Raw genomic sequence first — 18,438 nt, forward strand, 5'->3', positions numbered from 1 at the left:
TGATTAGCAATATTTCGTGATCACTATTTAACAACAAGGTACACCTTACATCAGCCTCTTTCTTTAATACTAATTTTCTGCCTCCTACTCCTGACACGCTGTCCGTTGATTGACATACAAGTCATCCAATCAAATACTCTTAATTAATCCACTGCAGCCAATCGCCATGGCCATGGGGCGGAGCTTATTACCAGTCAGAGAAATGCCCCTGCCAGGTGCGTTAGGTCATTTTGCACAACATGGACACAGGTAGGCTAGCAAGCTGACTTTAGTTTAGTTATTTACAGAATGAATGTGAGGGATACACGGATAACTTTTTTTTGTCACCGTCAACGTAACTTGACTTTTTAAGAAAAAGAAGAGTGGTGTTTTCGCCTCGAAACGTCAAATGTTCGGTATGTTTTTTATTTTTGTTGTGCATCTTGTTCGAGATAAGGCTACATTTGTTCCCCAAAGTGACATTTTAAAGTCGAGCAGCAAGAAATAAGACTCAAGGAAACGAATTTATCTTAGTTTCGATAATTAAACGTAAAAAATCTCGCCTTTGTGACTGTTTTCTTTAACTTCGCTCTCCGGGGTGCTGAAGCACGAGCCTGCTGGGGGAAACCCAAGCAAACGACATGAGGACACACACTGTCCGCAAGGGTTCAGTTTAGTGACATGTAAATTAACCATGGTGTCAACACCATGTGACATCTTGACTCTTAAGTGGGTCAAGTCTGAGCTAAAAACACCTATACAATCCTGTTGAACCTCACCTGCAGAGACACAGTACATGTGTTGGCCTTTGTCACAATGGACTTGATGTAATTTGAGCTTCAATGACTAGATACATGTGTTAATGATGCATTGCTGTACTTCATGTCTCTTTCTGTGAGACTCAGACAGGTGAGAGAGATGCAACATGGGCAGGATTGGACCACAATGTGAGTCCAGGAAGCCAAAGAGTCAGCTGTCATGTCACACAGCAACCCGTGTCGGTGAGTTGGATTATCCGGCCATTTCAGTCTACTGGCAAACTACTGAGAAAGATATAATAGTCTGTGAATGATGGAAACACAGCGGACAATTTGCCTGAGGATCCCCTTCCTTCTGCTGTATGCTGCTGCTGTATAGGCTCCTCCACCCGGAGCTGAGTCCCCTGTGTGAAAGGGGACCCTGCCAGCCTCCATGGCTCACTCGTCAGACCCGTCCCGCAGGGAGAAGACCCCCGGGACCCAAGGGTCACACACGGCTACCCGCAACCTCTTACGAAAGAAGGAGCAGCGCCGGCGTGGAATCCGAACCAACTCGCCTATGGGCCGGGTCATCCTCATCAACTCTCCTGTGGATGGTGAGGAGGAGTTAAGCCGGCTGCTTGTGTCGTGCACATTACATCCTGCTGTCCGCTGTGGATAAACACTGGTTTAGAAGTCTGACAAAGAACGGTTGGTCATTTCTTTTCTGAAATTAAGATCCGGATTAGATTTAAATGTGGCAAAGCTGAGACTTATTTGGATACCTTTACTCATCTCACACTGCATAAGACTGACCTGATCTCAAACCTTTTGTCTCAAAAGAACATGTAAAAGGTTGTACATTGCTACACACTGTCATCATTGAAGAAGCAACATTACATCATAGACACAAAATGAAACAATATCTTAACTTGGCCTGAATTAATCAATATAATGGAGTCAATAATTAATAATGCACCAAAAAATGAATCGAGCATTTAACTCAAAAGCCACAGATTACAATGATTAAATGTAGTTGTTAATTAATCCATACTTTACAATGACTTAACTAGTTTCCTTGATTGAGACCTGTAATCTATAATGACGTGTTTTTCTTCTTTACTGCCCTGATTTGGATTGAAATGAGCATGTTTTTAGGGGAGAAACACGATTAAAATAAAAGTAATCTGGACTTTTTTGAAAGTTTCAATAATGTAGAAGACTATTTTGTCCTCAATAAACCTTCTAGCAGAAGTCATCTTGACTTGCATTAGCTAATGGTTGATATCGTTTGAGTAGCAAGAGAGAACCACTGCTCCATATTACAAATAGTCAAATAGGAGAGTAGTCGGATACAGGCCTTCATGAATGACATTAATAATTATAATAAGGTGAATTTCTTCTAAGATTAGTGGACATCACTAACACAGCATCCATGTGATATTATTATTTAGGTGGAGATGACTGTGAGGACCTCCATACGATCACAGTGGATAAGAGTGTGGACGGCAAGCTGGGCTTCAGCGTGCGAGGAGGCTCCGAACACGGCCTCAGCATCTTTGTCAGTAAGGTGGAGGACAACAGTACAGCAGGTACACACTGCGAGCTCCAGGGGAATACAGCGGTGCAGTGATGGTGTTTTGTAGTAGGTTGACCCGGAAGTTGGCCGATGGGGTTTTTCTTATCAGGATAATCTCCACATATTAACACCACTTTTACACTCGTTGAAGAGTAAATAAATCACCAGTAGTAAAAAGCTGTTCTAAATGAACTGTGTCACTGTTCCGTCACTAAAGGCGGCTAATGTTCAGCGTGATGACATTAAGTAGTCTCATTCAGACACTTGTTAGAAACTGAAGCTTTTTAGACATAGAAGCTTTTGACATTCACTATGGGGTATATTTGACATGTTTGAAGACTTAGAAAAAGACGTGACAATTGTGTAAGCTTGTATTAACCAGAGACCTTACGTCAGGGATATAACAAAGATTTTAAAAAGAATCAGGAAGGGCTAAAATGCTAATTCCTTTCCGTATGTGTGTTTTATAGAGGAGGCAGGCCTGTGCGTCGGGGATAAACTGGTGGAGGTGAACGGTATCAGCCTGGAGAGCATCACCATGAGCAGCGCTGTGAAAGTCCTGACGGGCAACAACAGGCTGAGGATGGTGGTGAGACGCGTTGGCAAAGTCCCCGGCATCCGCTACTCCAAGGAGAAGACCACCTGGTAATGACAAACCGTTGCTGTTGCTCAGTTCGTCACACACATATTAGATTCTGACATGTTGTCATTCTTCCAGGGTGGACTTGATACACAGGCGTATGGTGGTGGAGGAGAGCGGGTGCACTCCTTCAGACGCCAGCTCAGGAAGCGCCCTCCAAAGGATCGTCCACCTCTCCACCACCTCCGACGACTTCTGCCTGGGCTTCAACATCCGGGGGGGCAAGGAGTTCGGTCTGGGCATCTACGTCTCCAAGTGGGTACATCCGCTATGGAAAACATTGTCCTATAAACCTTTTATGTTTATAACTTTGTGAAGACATTTAGTCATGAAATGATCTCTCCTTCTGTCTGGTGGCCTCAGGCTGGATCCTGGAGGCCTGGCTGAGCAGAATGGGATAAAGATGGGGGACCAGATCCTGGCTGCCAATGGAATAAGCTTTGAGGACATCAGCCACAGTAACGCTGTGGAGGTGCTGAAGAGCCACACACATGTCATGCTGACCATCAAGGTGAGAGTGATGGACAGCTTTTAAACCCTTTATGTCCAGTGCGGCATGCAATACATATGTATTATGAATTCCTAGCAGATGGCATGCTCCAACCATGGAGCCTTCAAAGTCCTAAAGATGACCTTCTTTAATTATTTTAAACAACATAATTATATTGTTCATGCAAGACTATACATTACACATTTGGATTATTGTAACAAGCACTAATCTACATACAAAAACGACATTACTTACATAAATGAAAGTACATTTTAAATAGGGCACATCTATGTGGTCAACAGAAACAGATTACTGTTCAGAAGTCTTTACTGCCCAGGTTAGATGACCCGACACACATTTACCTTCCTGTCCTGTTGCCTACCTTTTCATCTTTAATTCTCTAACAAATGCAAACCCCACGAGCCGCGTTACCACTCATTCGGCGTAGCGTCGACGGTGTGTGTGGCAGGGCCCGACAGCTGGCATGCAGTCGTAATATTCCTCGCTCTCTTTACTTGTCGGAGCTTGGGTTTCGCGCTCTGAGAAATAGCCAGGCTGTGTGCATTATTCACCAGGCAGCTGGGATCAGGTGCTGATCAAAGCTTACAGCCGTGTTATCTGTGAGTTTTGCTCCGGGGTATCTCGCTTTGCCTCTAGAAACTGGCAATCAAACGTTACTAGAAAATCACAAAGGGAAATATGTTTCTCTTTGACGAAGACGAGGTGTGCTGATGAGGCTGTCTGTGTGCTTCTAGAGTAACTCTTTATCAAATATAGGGATCCCATACACGTTTCAAGCTCTCTACTGTATCTAATTTGCATATCTGTGGCCATCTTCACAGGAAGCAGGGCGATACCCAGCTTATAAAGAGATGGTGGCAGAATACAGGTGGCTCAATAAGTGTATGTATCTGTTTTTCCATGATCTAGATCTTTAACGATCACATAACACGTTGATACTTTGAGATGCGTTTTAGTTGGATGATCTTTCGTTTTCTTCCTCAGTGTCCAACGGGACTCAGAAATCCTCCTCCCAGGGTTCAGAATCCAACTCCTCTGGCTCCTCTCTGTCGTCTGGGACTCCGGTGAGCTCTCTGAGCGGCCTGTCGCAGGTCATGTTCCCTCCCAGCATGCCCTTCTGTTCAGACATGGTGGATGTCTGCATCTCTACAGAGGACCAGAGGACAGGGTATGTTCAACCCAAATAAGAACACAACGACAATAAGAAATACGAGACCAAAACAACATTTTATTTTTACAGATCTTTTCACTTTACAAACTTTTTTTAAATAGTCTCTTTTCCACTGCAGACATATTCAATCCATACCAGTTAGCGTTGAGCCTTTCAAAACAAGATTTGATATAGAGCAGCCCACACTGATTATTATTGTTGTATTCATTAGAGAAAGTTGATACCATTTATTTTAGTTTGTATTGGATTGTAGTATTACTTTGTGTCATATATACAAAATATAAAAATATATATTTAGTGCTTTATTTGAAAATCTCAAAAGAACCTTTAGACATGTTTAGATAAATAGTGCAGCCCTACAGCAGGTGTTCACTTGCAGACTACACCGGACTTCATGGTAGTTTTTGTGTCCAGGTTTGAGTCCGGGCGAACGGAGACGGCCATGCAGACGGACCTTCCATCCCAGAGGTCGGCTGCAGAAACCACGCGCAGCCTGGGACGAACCACGCTGCTCAAAGACACAGTGATCCGTTCTGGGGAGGGCGGGGGGACCACAGAGTCCCCGAAGACAGCCGTGCTGATGGCCCTCAGCCGACCGAGCCGACCAATCAGCCGCTCCCAGAGTCAGGTCACTGTGGAAGGTGAGGAGTAGAAAGAGTTGGTAACACGATGAAATAATGATGGAATAATAAGGCCTCATAAATGACTGTCTGTTGCTATCCAACCACAGAGATCAAGCAGAAGAAAGAGAAGAAGCAGAAAGAGAAGCACCCAGAGAAGAGCGTCCTGCAACGCTCCAAGACTTTTGTCAACTTGCTCTTCAGGGGGGGGCGCAGGGGGCGCTCCAAGTCGCCGTCCACACACAAAGCTGGTAAAAGTAGTTTTTACCTCTTGTTCTCGAAACAAAAGCGAATGACTTTTTGACTGATTGTTCTCCGTGCTGTTTTCAGGGGGCAGACATGTCAGTGTCATGCCAAATTCAGAGATGCTAGGAGTGGTGGAGGACATGGCCCGCAGGCTGCTGACGGAGGAGGAGGTGGCCGCTGTGATGAAGACGTGCCGAAGGGTATGAAAATAAACTGAGACAATGTCGTTTTTACATTTGCTGACCTTTGGACTTTCCATGTAACAGTCTTTGTTTGCAGTTTTTAATCACAAACACAGATTTCACATTGGTTCTGAGTAATTATAAACTGGGTACTATTTTTGTAACGTTACCCTCAGTACGTGGCGGATCGATCGGTGGAGAACTTGATACGCCACCTGTTGGCCGTGCTGGACAGACCGGAGAAGCTGCTGCTGCTCAGAGAAGTCCGGTAAGCAGAGCAAGGGAAAGAAAAATACTCACAAAATAAAGACTTCTGCCCTCCACTCTGTGTACATCTAGATAGAGAAACTGTAGCATTACAAACACTGCCAGAAAAGTGAATAGGGATAATCTTATTATACACAGATGACTTAATTTAACATCCTTTGTCACGCAACACAACAGTGAAAATGTATTATTATTATATACCCTGTGGTCTTGTTTCTCAGGATGCTGCTTCCTCCTCCTGACCTGAATGCATTCAATAACCTGGTGACCCCGATCGAAGTCGAGGCCTACGATATCCTCAAGTATCGTTCAAGTGCGTGAGATGCATGAGAAATACTTGGCACATATCTGAACAGTCCTTTTCAGGCTCCTTTTTGTAACATTGTTTTCTTTCTTTATTGTAGTCAAAACTCCTCTTCTTCGCTCTCCCACATCTGGGCGAGTACCAAAACGGCGCCTCATCACTCCTATCCCGGGTCAGTACCCTTCATCTCAACTCTAAATACATCTTTTATTTTTATGTTGGTCATAACCTGGTTTTTTAATGATTCAGAAAAACCTTGCTTGAATTTGATTTAATTTCACTTTATTTGTATAAAAGGGTTTTCCTGCAGTTGTTTCTTAGAATTCGAGTGATAGCGTTCTGAGGCCGATATTATATCTATCGAAGGCTACTTCTGCCAAAGAAAAAAAAACAAGAATAAAAACACTCTGAAGAAAATGTGTTTACATTTTAAATCAAGTATTTCAAGCAGAATAATGTCTTACTGTCTAATAAATCTGATAAGCCATGAGTGTATTTGTATCCTGCATTCATTTTTATATAAAGGCTTCCATAGATCCCAATTTGTAACCACAGCCTGAGGTAACTCTGCTCAGACCATACAAAAGGTTTGTATATCACCTGCGTATCCTTTCAGATTGCAGGGGAGGCTTTGAGCTCCACAATGCTGAGGAGGTGAAGAAGGAGAGCCACCTGCTGGACGAGCTGGAGAAGCTCAGTGTGCAGGGGCCTCGGGGGGCCAGGGAGAGGCCCCCTACCTCCTTGTCCTTCACCCCGCTGCTGGACATCCCAGTGGACGGATACGACTCAGAGTCCAGAGACCTCAGATCGCCCTCCTCCAGCGCCATGCTCCCCAACTGGCTGCTGGCCCACAACGAACACCCCCGCCCCCCGCTCCGCACAGACATTGGCACCATTCGCTCTGTCCACTTTGACGAGGTCTCGCTGCATTCTGCCTCAGACACCTCCTCAGAGAGAGGCCGGTCCCCGTTCAGAAACGGACACTCCGCGGGTAAAAAGGAGAAAAGTGGAGACGGGAGTAAAGGAGGCGTGTTCACGCTGCAGAGTGCGGCGCGCAGGAGTCGCCCCTTGTTGTCGCAGGTTTTCAGATCGAGTCCGGATCAGCGCGCGGGGGGGGAACAGATGAACGGACCCCAGGCTTCCTCTGAGAACGGACTCAACGGATCCGAGTCTGAACAGGAGTACGAGCTCAAAACTGTCAGCATCTCCAAGACCAAACAGTCACTGGGTAAATGTGTTCCACTGATTGCATTTATATTATAAATAGTACGATTTGCCATAATACGGAGAATCTTTGAAGTCCAAGTGTTTAGATATTTCCATATATCTCTGAGATTACCGTCTCCACCCAACAAACAATAACCTTTGTGTGATTGGATTTGTTTTTGGTGAGCATCAATTTTTAGGCAGACATCTCAAGAATCTGGACAAGTGCAGCCAAATGTAGTATAAATATTTGTGCACAGCCAATACAGCCACCAATACAGGTTACCCATGTACCATGTGCAGTGAGCACATGGTACATGGGTAACCTGTATTGGTGGAACACTTTGTAGTGTAAGTGCACACATCTAAATACTTCACTGACCTCCACTCTTGTTCTGGTGTTTCAGGCATCAGTATATCTGGTGGGATGGAGTCCAAGGTTCAGCCGGTGGTGAAGATCGAGAAGATCTTCCCCGGAGGAGCGGCCTCCACCTGCGAAGTGCTCAAGGTGACACGCTAAATGAAACACCCTTTCAATACTTCATACAATCAAACCATCCAATGTGTAACGGAAACCAATATACTTTATGAAGGTCACATCTTTGTATTACTTGTATGTACAAGTATTTCCTGAAATAATCAAATGATCCAATCTTGATAAATGATGTTCCTTCAAGTTTTAATTTGTTTATGAAAACAGATTTTGAGGTTCCTAGCTGCAGTAGCTAGCCGTTACTACCTTGCACCTCACTGTGACTCTCACCCCCCCAGGCTGGATTTGAGTTGGTGTCTGTGGACGGAGTCTCCCTGCAGGGCGTGACCCATCATCACGCTGTGGACATCATCCGAAAAGCCTTCAGCAACAAGGCCAAAGACCCCATGGTGTTTGTGGTCAAAGTCCCCAAAAACATTTTGAAAGGAGACTGAAACTCTCATCATGAATTTATTCCTGGGACTAAACGCAGAGACTTGAACTCCGACCTGAACACAGAGATGTGCTCACAGAGGTCAGGTATGTTATTTTGCCATTCATGTTAAAGTTATTGATTACATGGACACTGGTAACTGTTCTAAGCTGAATAACAAACTTAGCATAGAGCAGATTACTGGTATTTGAAACGGTAATGATACAATAAATGAAAAGGAATTTTGTCATAAAATTACTTAGTACTATAGAACTTAAGAAGGGCAAACAAAAATAAGATTTACGGTCAATTAGTTGCGTCCATAAAGCTGGAAATCATTAAAAAAAAAAGTATTTCACTTTAATCACATCCCAGGAGCCAATGCCTGTTAATAACATTTATTTTTACATTTTGTCGTATTAAAATCCAATCGAAAAATACTGCAGAGCAGAAGTGTTTATCTGATTAGATGTGCAGGATAACAGACTGCACATTGTAACCAGAGTGCCTTTTTTAAAAGCCCTGAAAACGTAGAATATAAGTCTTACAGAGCGTTAAATTGTAATGTAACTTCTGACCTGCAGAGGGCAGTCATGTGACAAACATTTCTGTTGTCTGCAGCATTTAATGAGAAATATAGTGAACGCCTCACCAAACTACAAACATTGCCTAAAAGTGAACAAGAGGAGAACTGTTGAATAAATAATCCAGATGTAAAAGGATATGTATAACATTGGAATGATATACTGTTTTGTATTCAGACGTCATTTCCAACTAAGGCTTTCGAAAATGTTGTAAGAAATCTCCATGTACCACACAGCTTTTAAATGATGTCTTTTTTAATTAAAAACAGGTTTGTTCAAGAAATGTACAGCATGAAAATAAACGTTTTATGTCTTCATACAAATACTGTGGATTATAAAATGATAGTGAGGAACCAGAAGGACCATCCACACAGCATCAATATACAGGACACACATCTGTAGGAGCAAGATATAATGTGCGACATTGCTTTGGTCTATTCACAGTGGCTATGTTTTATTATTGTACTTTATGGGTTCTCTACAGAGGATGCGTTTTCAATCAACAGAAATGAACAAAAACAGTATCTTGGTTTGGTCCTACAGGAAAGTAAACGCACACGAAACGGATTAGAACGTTTGGTGGGACAACGTATCAAAGTTGTCTCAACACCAAAACACCCTTCATTTAGTGCACAATCCCTTTAGTAATGTCAAAAACACCCAATTGTTTAACACTTCTAGAGATTATAAGTTAAGTATGTTTTTCTATTTATCCTTTACAATGCTATAAACTCCTGTGCTTTTACAACCTTTCGTAATGTTGTATTCTTTGTGATGGGAATGCAGTCGTGATAAAGTATACCTGCTCTTTTGCTGCCATCACATGCCAAACGCCTGCCGTTACATTTCATTTACAATATCATGACATACATATATATTTATCAATATTGCAGTATATAATTACTGTACATATATTATGGTTCTCAAACACTACAGGAAAGTGATTTATTTGTGATTTCTGACGTGTACTGAATGGAAGGTGTTAAGGTCGTATTTAATCCAGATGTTACGGTGTTCAATGACATTAGACTGTACAGATGTTCATGATATAATTTCACCATTAAGGGTAAAGTGTTCAACTGGAGGAGGCCTAAGCTTTGTGTCCCTCAAACTGGACTTTATATTATAAAAAAAACAAAATGTGTGCCATATGACTGAAAAGTTAAAGTTTTTGGTCCCTACAATTTCATCTTGCTACATCTACTGGTACTTGTTGGTCATGATGAGTGGATTCACCATCATCAGCACCTCGCTCTGATGCTCTCACTCTGAATGTGTGGCGTCTCACTTCAACTGTTCATCGACAACAAGCGTGGGCTAAATGCACTGATCAGAGCTGACACAGAGTGGGAGGGTGGTGTTCGAGCCAGCCTGGAAGGTGGAGTCACAACCAACTCAGGAGGAGGTCTGGTGAAGTTATTCACACACAACAACCTCTCTGACAAACGCCTGGTACTTATCATTGGGATAGTTTCCAGCAGGGTTATATGAGGTACTTGCACAGTCAGTGTACACCTACAATAGATGAGGAGAAACACGTCCCCAGGACAGGAGAACCAGCACATGGGAAGGGGCCGGCAGCTAAATGAATTCAAGCCACCAAAAGTAAATCAATATCATTTTAAGTGTACACTTATATATAATATCTTAGCTGCTTTACCTTACCATCCCTTTTCCAACATTTGATTTAGATTTTCTATTAGTACCTCATACTTAAGAATATGGACTATAGCTTTATTTCAGGACCAGAGGACTGAGGTGTCCTACAAATGACTAATAGAGGTCATTGGCTTTTAAGTGGGACTCCTTGGAGAATAGACCAATGAGGCAGAATTTGAATACGGTAGAATTTATGGTAATGAGTTATGCGATATCTTGCTTATTTGTCATGTCAACAAACGGCACAATAGAAAGCAGATCTGTGACATATAGGGGTAAATAGTTAACTGACAGTAGTGCAAATCAAAGATGGAGAGACACAGGTTAAATTTCCGTGGCGGCGATCTCATCAAAGTTGATCTCATTGCCGCTGCCCTCGTCCTCCTCTCTGCTCTCCAGTTCGTGGCTGAGCTCCTGCAGGTGCTGCTCCAGCTCTCTGTTCCTGCGATACATCTGCACATAGTTCTGCTGCAGCTGCTTCTGGTAGCGGATAACTTTGTCCTTCTCCTCCTGCCATACCCTGCGCTCCTCCTTGAACCCCCCCGCCTGCTGCTCGGCCCGCTGCCGCTCGTAGGCCAGCTCCGCCCTCATCCTGTCCATCTGCACCTTCATGCTCTGCAGGGCCTCGCTGCTGCTCTGCCGCTGGGCCTTCGCCTCATCACTCTCGTATGCGAGCATGTGTTCCTCTGCTTCGTGGAACACTTGACACTGTCTGTTTCCTGGGCCCTGATTGGCCAGAGCATCTCTGAGGTGAGCCATCTCTCCCTCAAGGCGTCCCACCTTCTCTCGGAGCAGCTCTGCTTCGCTCTTGTGCCGCTGAAGTTCGTTCTCGCACACCTCCAGCTCCAGGGTTCGTGTGCGGGTGGTGCCGTGGGCCTCCTGGAGCAGGACCTGGGTGTTGGTCAGTTCTCCACGAGCCTCTCTGAGCTGACCCCGCATGGAGACGATCTCCCCCACACGCTGGGCCAACTCCACCTGCACCTCCTTCAGTTGCTGCTTCAGCAGCGAGATTTCCCCCGACTTCTGACACACCTGAGGGAGGGAGACATGTTTAGGATGTGTATTCTGTTCTCGGTATTTTGGGGTGCTCATGCATATCAATATTAAGGTTTAAATAAATAGGCTTGCAACGGATGGTATCTTTATCCTTTAATCAATGCTTTAGTCTAAGAATGGATTCATTGTTTTGTCTATGAAATTGCATTTCAACTGACTTTTCATTTTAGATTTAAAAGCATGAAATAACTGTCCTAGTAGACACATTTTACTTCCTGTATTGAGTGAGCAAATTAACGACTAATAATCATTCTGTCCAACTGCAGTTCATTTAATTTGGAGAATAAACATATCTGTAAATATATCGCAGTGAAGCTGCATCAGATTGATGCTTTACAGTCAGAGTGATGGTTTAAAATAGCAGTGATTAAGGCAATACGAGTGATATTGACTTTAAAGAAGAATGTGTAATGGTTAAATCAACAAGGATGGCACTGAGAAACTTCAACATGACAGCCCAAACATGTGTATGCGGTCATTACACGACTACTGTATAACCTGTCGGTTTAGTACTCCTGTAGTGCAGCTCACCTCCCACTTGCTCTCCTCCAGTCGCGGCCCCAGCTGGATCTTATCATGCTCATAGGAGGTGCAGCGCTCCTCCAGCTGCTCCCGCTCCTTCAGAAGCTGAGCAAAGTCCTCCTGCAGCTTCTTCTTCTCCTGCTGCAGCTGATAAACCTGCAGTCAGAAACAGCCAGTATCAGAAGTTGACCCGAGCAATTCGGACGTCAGCAGCCATGATAAGAGCCCGTCTGTTCTCTAAATACTGGAAAAGGTGTGTCCTTTCTTATCTCCTTTAGCACAAGGTACACTGGGCCAAAGAAAAGGAGATAAAGCTGTACCACAATTCCTTGTGACAGCAACATTTAAAAAGATGGCAGACCCTAGTCATTTACGTAGCCTAGTGCAGTCGTGTTCTCCTTGTTGTCGTTTCCTTAAGAATGTTCCTTTCTAACGTTTTGTGTCAAGGAAAAGTTAGGAGAAGACACAGGTCTTTTTGACTATTTGACCACAGCCCAGAGGTTCTGACCTGCAGCTGCAGCACCTGCTGTGCACGATGGGCCTTCTGCGAGGCGACCTGCATCCTGGTGGCACAGCCCTGCCTCAGCTCCTCCAGCTCCAGCTCAAAGCGCCTCTGCTTCTCCTCGTAAACCTGTAACCACAGACACAACATATTCATTAGGACTTTCCATACGAAACTAAAAGGTCCTGCTATTGACGGATGAGTTTGCAATTATATACAGCGTCAAAGTATTAATTACCGCCCTGTTTCAAATAGTAGTGAAATGGTGAAATAAACCTTGACAAATATATAAGCATGGAATTTCCATTTGTTTTCACTGCAAACTCCTCGGGAACAGGACAGAGGGGCAGTGTGTACCAACCTGGCAGATTGCAGCTTCATTCTCATCCAGGTTGTCTCTGAGTTGATGCAGCTCCAGCTCCCTCTCCCTCAGCTTGTCCTCCAGGTCCCTCACCACCCCCTCGTACCCCTCCACCGGGCCGGGGGAGCGCCCGCTGGACCCGCTGTCGGACAGAGGCTGGCCCCGGCAGCTTATGGAGCCGGAGCCCGTGCTCTTACTGGAGGACGAGCGGCCGCTGTCGGAGTTGGAGTGTCCGTGTGCACCGACAGGCGGAGCGCTCTTCATGGGCTCCAGGTGGCCTGCAGAGGCCTCTCCTGACGCCTGGCTGTAGCCCCCGCTGTAAGGGGGGAGACTGGAGAGGGAGTTGCGTCCAGAGTCGGTCAGCTGGCAGGAGTGGCTGCTGCCGCTGTTACGGGTCCTGCTGTGCAAGCTGCATTTCTCCGAGCTGGAGGGAGACAGCTCTGTGTGTGAGGGGCTCAGCAGGTTCAGGTTGTTCTGGCTCTCCGATGTGTTGGCAGAGTGGCGAGGGGAGAGGTACTGCATGGAGGTACGGCTCTTGGGAATGACAGGTTTGAAGGCAGTGGGCCGCAGCACTGCTTTCTCCATGTTCTGGAGGAGGAATATAAAATATGATAAATACTGAGATAAGAAAGAAAGACTAATAACAAGGGCTTAATATTAATAGTTAACACACGGAAACTCCGAATATCTCTGGTTTGGCCACTGTTGTCAATGTGGTAAGGTCATTTATGGGATTTTTTTAATGCAGTATTGTTTGCATTCCTTAGTGGATATACCCCCTTTAAAGTTTCGAAGTACAGAAAAATACTATAGAGTTGCCAGTGTATTGGGCACACCACACTAAAATGAATGCAGTTTAATGCAATAGTGCTACAATATATCAAACATTTGTGTTATTATGAAGGTGTATTAAACCTAGACACCTCTCTGTATAGTGCAATACAGTGTAAAGAACCACAGATTACATCTCATGGTTATAACAAATATAATGCTCTCTAAAATGTATTTATTCAAAGACTCACCTTCTCGAGTTTCCCTGACACAGGAATCAGTTTAGGGGGAGGCCCCCCCATGTTCCCATTGAACCCTGATCCTTTAGTCTCATATGCGTCACTTCCTGGACTCCCACATGTCACACGGTTGTCATTCCAGTCGCCTATAAAGTCCTCATTCAGATATGTGAAGTTCCCATTCCCACTCTCCAAATCCCTGATGGACATCATGGAGCTTTCCTTCTCGATGCAGTGCTGTAGTAAAGAGTCTGGGGGCGACTCAGAGCCCAGGCAGGCAGCACCAGGCGTGGCCCTCCGGACCCTGGCTCCCAGCTCTCCCACAGATCGGTGGTCCTGGTAGTGTCCGGGGCGCGAGGCGATGAGGCTGCTGACAGAACCCATAGAATCCAGAGCGGAGGGGGGAGTGTTGATGGGGGGTGAGGATCCGGAGGCGTGTCTCCTGTGATGTCCTCCACCGAGGCCTTGGTTGTGGGACTCAGCAGATAAGGGCAGAGCCTGAACCAGGGCCATGGTGGCAGCTCAGTGGGGTCACTCGCTCTGAGGGGGAAACACAACAGAGGGAGTCTCACTCATCGGTTTAATACACGTTCAAACAGTTCCAAGTCAAGTCTGGTAATGCTGATAGAAAGTCTCAAGTCTAACAAGACAAACCCCGGACACTCTCAAGTCATTCCAAACAAATCCATGTCAAGTTTTGTAAAATCATGTCTTGAGCTTTGAGTCCTTCAGAGCAAGTCGAGTCTTTAGGCATCAAAAGCAAGTATTATGGTGTAAGAGATACTTCCTAGTCACATTTCAAGTCTTATAGCAATTCAGAATTACTGCAAGTCAAAGTCAAGTCTTATAAAAGCAGTGTTTCAATATTGTAATATGTCTTGACTTGATAAGTATCAAGTAATTCCTCAGCATTTCAAGTCAAATCTTTTTTAAGTTAAGAGGAAGTTAGATGTATTTTAATAGCAGGTCCACTCAGGTGATTCAGGACAAGTCATGGCTCAAAACATCATAATTAATCGTGTCATCAATGATTAATGATCATTGAATGGGTATTTAAACAATTTCCTAATTGTATGATTTGAAATAGCTGACACACAACTGACCCAATCGGTTGCTATATCTCATCTCGGGAACTAAATACTGGTTAAACTGCCATGTTTTTCCTCCCAGATACTAATAGGGTCAAATCCTAGCTGTTCAATCTCCACACCAGAGTGCTTATGAGAAATGCCTACAACAAAAGGCAAAACAGAGATGATATACAGTAGACTGAAGCATACAAATGCCCCACAAGTCCATGGTGGCCCACCCACAGACAACCGGGACAGGCCATTCATGAAGTCCATTCAAGCAGCACTAACAGGGCTTGAGGCATTAGGCTTGCGAGGCATGAGGCAACAGAAGAAAAGGGTCTGTTCTCATTTGAGACGTAGAATGGCTCCTAACATGCTGGCATCTCTCCCTGACAGCAACAAAGGCTACTGCCTGCACCCATCTTATCAGCCTTAACCTAAACGTTCATAACTGTGGATAATAGACAGAGAATAGGAGGTAGTTTAAACTTGCCGTGATACTTTAGCGGAGGGTGTTAAAATACAATATTAAAATACATATTTGTTCCTCTTGTGGCACTTTCTAATAATCAAGAGAGCAGCACCAAGGCATTCGTCCATGAGTGGATGGACACTTCATTCTGTGCAGTGATGTGGTAGAAAGAAAATAGTTCAGAAATGAAAATGTTCACAACAAGCTTTGTGGATTATCCAAAGTAACCGGGTCATGAGTTCAAGAAATAAGCTTTGCTTCTAAATTCATCTAGTTTCATTGTATTGTAGAAAATGAAGACATCACTACCGATACCTCCAACCCTTAGCAATTCACACCAAAACTATTTTACAGATTGATAAAAGCAGTACAGGTAATAGGAAAATGTGTATTTTCTGTGAGTAGATCTTAAAGTATGAAGTTCTGTTAAATAATTAAATGTAGGAAGCACAAGCACTTACTGTTCACTCGCTCACTCTCACAGGACTGCTGGTAAATATTGACACTATGAACAGGCGCATACTGACTATGACATCAACAACTTGTCTTGTGGATGGTGAACAGTTGAATGTTGTGTGGAGAACAATGAGTCAACAGGACGCATGATGATGAGGTCACAGTGCACAATGGACTACAGCAGAGCCTCTCCTGCTCTTAAAGCCTTTCAGTGAGGCACAGAATATGAGGATATCCGATGTTCTTCAGTTTCAGTCTTGTCTGGCAAGTCAAAAGCATTTAAAGTATGGTAAGATTGTTCAATACGTCACTCACTGTAAGTGAATCTAGGAAAGTAGTACGACTTTGCCTCCTACTCTGTACCGCTCTTTACCTGGAGAACAAAATCCATGTTCGCTAATAAGGTGAAATGAGGGTGACAGCAGGCAGGCTGGTCAGACACACTGCACCTGCCGGGAGAGAGCCATGCCAAGTCCTCTTGCATCCTGCCAAGTTCACAGAGCGCCTGCAAGGCTTCCACTGTGATTGAACACTGATTACTACACGTTAATTAGCTTAATCAATGACCGGCTGATCCCTACTTACACTCATGACTGAATTACACAAATTAATGAGAACTGGAACTGACATATTGTAATGTGTTATACGTAAACACTGCCATTTCTTTTTTGGAAAATATGTAATGCAGCGTTTGTTCAAACTTTGTTAGTTCCAATAATGTCATGAAGGTGGTACAACACTGGTGTATTACTGTACTATAATCAGAAAGTGAAACGCACGGCTTCTCAAATCCAACACATGAAAAAGTAAAAAGGAGATTTTAACTCCTTTGTACCGTAAAGGTGTATTATATAAAACATTGTTATTTCAAATGTATCCTTCTAAGTGTTATACTTTGTATGCCATCTAAATCCTCCCTTGATTCTCTTTGGTGCATCCGCACATACAATGGTGTAAAATATGTGTCAGTGTGCCAGTATGGATTCACACTGCATTATTCAAATACTGAAATACGTGGTGTCCTCAAAAGCAGTGTGTGGGTTAATCATATGTTATTTCACTATAAACTGAGAAAAGCTAATTAGTCCTTGATGATATTTATTAAATATAATCCTCTCTGAATAGGAGGAAATCAGATAACGTATGTCTATGGTTTAGCCGTCAGTGAAACCCCATATTATCACAGTGTCTCTAGAACAAGGTCTAAACAACTCTACAGGTCTTCAAATATCCCGAATTCATGTGTTAAATGCAGTACTCTTCTTCACTGCATATGGGTCTGCCCATTTATTCAGACTTTCTGGAAGGAAGTTCTCAACATCCTTTTCTAGGTCACAGATGTGAAATTGTCATTATGCCCTAAATTATGCATTCTCTGTATATGTCCTGTAAACTACACACTAAACAAGGTGATGTTTTAACATTTGCTGCTGCATGGCAAGTTAAAACTAACCAAAACCAAGCAATATAAAAAGTATTCAATCTTCTCAGGAGTGTGTTAAAGCTTAGTGTTGTCATTTACTACTTGTTCTTCTACGGACAAATTCTTTATTCTTATTCCGCCGGGTTATTTTGTCCCTCTTCTGCTCCCACAACTCCGCTCTAACATCAAAACGTTCAGCTCGATCGGGAATCCATGGCTATTACTTTTCTCATTCATAACTTTCATAATTCCAGAGATACATCCCATAATTCATCACCTTTTTAACATGGAAGTCAATGGAGAAACTCTTCAGACTTGAAAAATCTTCATGCGACTTCAACTGCTAACTGTTCCTTCATACTTTCACTCAGGAACCTCATTCCAACTTTAAAATGGTACACATCTTTCTGACATTATTCGTGTTACACAACTTTTAAATCTGATTCATACTTTTAGAAATATTAAACATTGTTAAGACCTTGGTAAAGAGGCTTTCTTCAGATTTTAACATTAGTGTGTATTGCGCAGCTCGTTAAAGCTAGAGTGCGTGATGTCACAGCTTGAAATTTGCCTTCATATGTTTTTTGTTTTTTTTAAACCTGCCATAATTCCCAAACCTTAATTTTTCATGAGAAACGTAGGAAAACATCTCGTAGCTTGAAAAATAAAAATAAAATTAAGCAAAATCATTAAACCAAATGCCTCTTGAGGCATGAAGTGACAAAAACTTTCAACATGTCTCCATTATAGAACCATTGTAATTTCAGGCTGATCTTTCCTCACAGCAGCAGCCGCACACCTTTAGTTAATCTGCCAAAAGGCCACATTATTAACCCGAAAGTACACAAAAAGCACACTTCAGATGCTCAGGGTCCTTGAGATGCTTCACGCGTTGAAATTTCACCGATATCTGTTACGGTTCTTCAACAAAAAGTTCACATGTAAGAGGTTTATCTCTCATTCATAACAATGG

The 18,438-nt window shown here is 43.5% G+C and overlaps 2 protein-coding genes across 6 annotated transcripts in view; one reads left to right on the forward strand and one right to left on the reverse strand.

Annotated features, from left to right (window-relative positions):
• The first annotated feature begins 230 nt into the window (after positions 1 to 230).
• LOC117464879 (PDZ domain-containing protein 7-like) lies at positions 231 to 9,271 on the forward strand. Of its 2 annotated transcripts, none has more exons than XM_034107623.1 (18): positions 231 to 395; positions 879 to 980; positions 1,117 to 1,333; positions 2,171 to 2,308; positions 2,766 to 2,940; positions 3,014 to 3,190; positions 3,299 to 3,446; positions 4,268 to 4,328; positions 4,431 to 4,614; positions 5,032 to 5,258; positions 5,348 to 5,488; positions 5,568 to 5,683; positions 5,842 to 5,933; positions 6,154 to 6,245; positions 6,337 to 6,408; positions 6,853 to 7,464; positions 7,850 to 7,950; positions 8,214 to 9,271. In XM_034107623.1, exons 3-18 carry the CDS (start codon positions 1,171 to 1,173, stop codon positions 8,367 to 8,369), a joined length of 2,655 nt encoding a protein of 884 aa, XP_033963514.1. In that variant the 5' UTR covers positions 231 to 395; positions 879 to 980; positions 1,117 to 1,170; the 3' UTR covers positions 8,370 to 9,271. The 2 variants fall into 2 exon arrangements, with proteins under 2 accessions (XP_033963514.1, XP_033963513.1); XM_034107622.1 differs by having other exon boundaries at positions 885 to 980.
• A 99-nt stretch (positions 9,272 to 9,370) lies between these two features.
• The window catches only part of LOC117464880 (leucine zipper putative tumor suppressor 2 homolog), a 36,598-nt gene continuing 27,530 nt past the window's right edge, over positions 9,371 to 18,438 (reverse strand). For 3 of the 4 annotated variants that reach the window (XM_034107624.2, XM_034107626.2, XM_034107627.2), the window contains 5 exons: positions 14,054 to 14,581; positions 13,032 to 13,619; positions 12,677 to 12,799; positions 12,178 to 12,324; positions 9,371 to 11,622 (listed from right to left, as the gene is read on the reverse strand). In XM_034107624.2, coding sequence (XP_033963515.1) covers positions 10,915 to 11,622; positions 12,178 to 12,324; positions 12,677 to 12,799; positions 13,032 to 13,619; positions 14,054 to 14,554 — 2,067 coding nt within the window. In that variant the 5' untranslated portion in view covers positions 14,555 to 14,581 and the 3' untranslated portion in view covers positions 9,371 to 10,914. Of the gene's footprint in view, positions 11,623 to 12,177; positions 12,325 to 12,676; positions 12,800 to 13,031; positions 13,620 to 14,053; positions 14,582 to 16,047; positions 16,069 to 18,438 lie in introns of those variants that run through there. The other variant, XM_071206763.1, reaches the window with a different exon arrangement.

The sequence above is a fragment of the Pseudochaenichthys georgianus genome, chromosome 19 (assembly GCF_902827115.2).
Source record: "Pseudochaenichthys georgianus chromosome 19, fPseGeo1.2, whole genome shotgun sequence".
Taxonomy (NCBI): domain Eukaryota; kingdom Metazoa; phylum Chordata; class Actinopteri; order Perciformes; family Channichthyidae; genus Pseudochaenichthys; species Pseudochaenichthys georgianus.

Bases quoted from the DNA above. Each gene is read 5' to 3' on its own strand.
- LOC117464879 (XM_034107623.1), top strand. From the start codon at position 1,171: ATGGCTCACTCGTCAGACCCGTCCCGCAGGGAGAAGACCCCCGGGACC. The intron at 3,447-4,267 runs GTGAGAGTGATG...CCATCTTCACAG, and splicing joins ATGTCATGCTGACCATCAAG to GAAGCAGGGCGATACCCAGC. The intron at 5,684-5,841 runs GTATGAAAATAA...CGTTACCCTCAG, and splicing joins TGATGAAGACGTGCCGAAGG to TACGTGGCGGATCGATCGGT.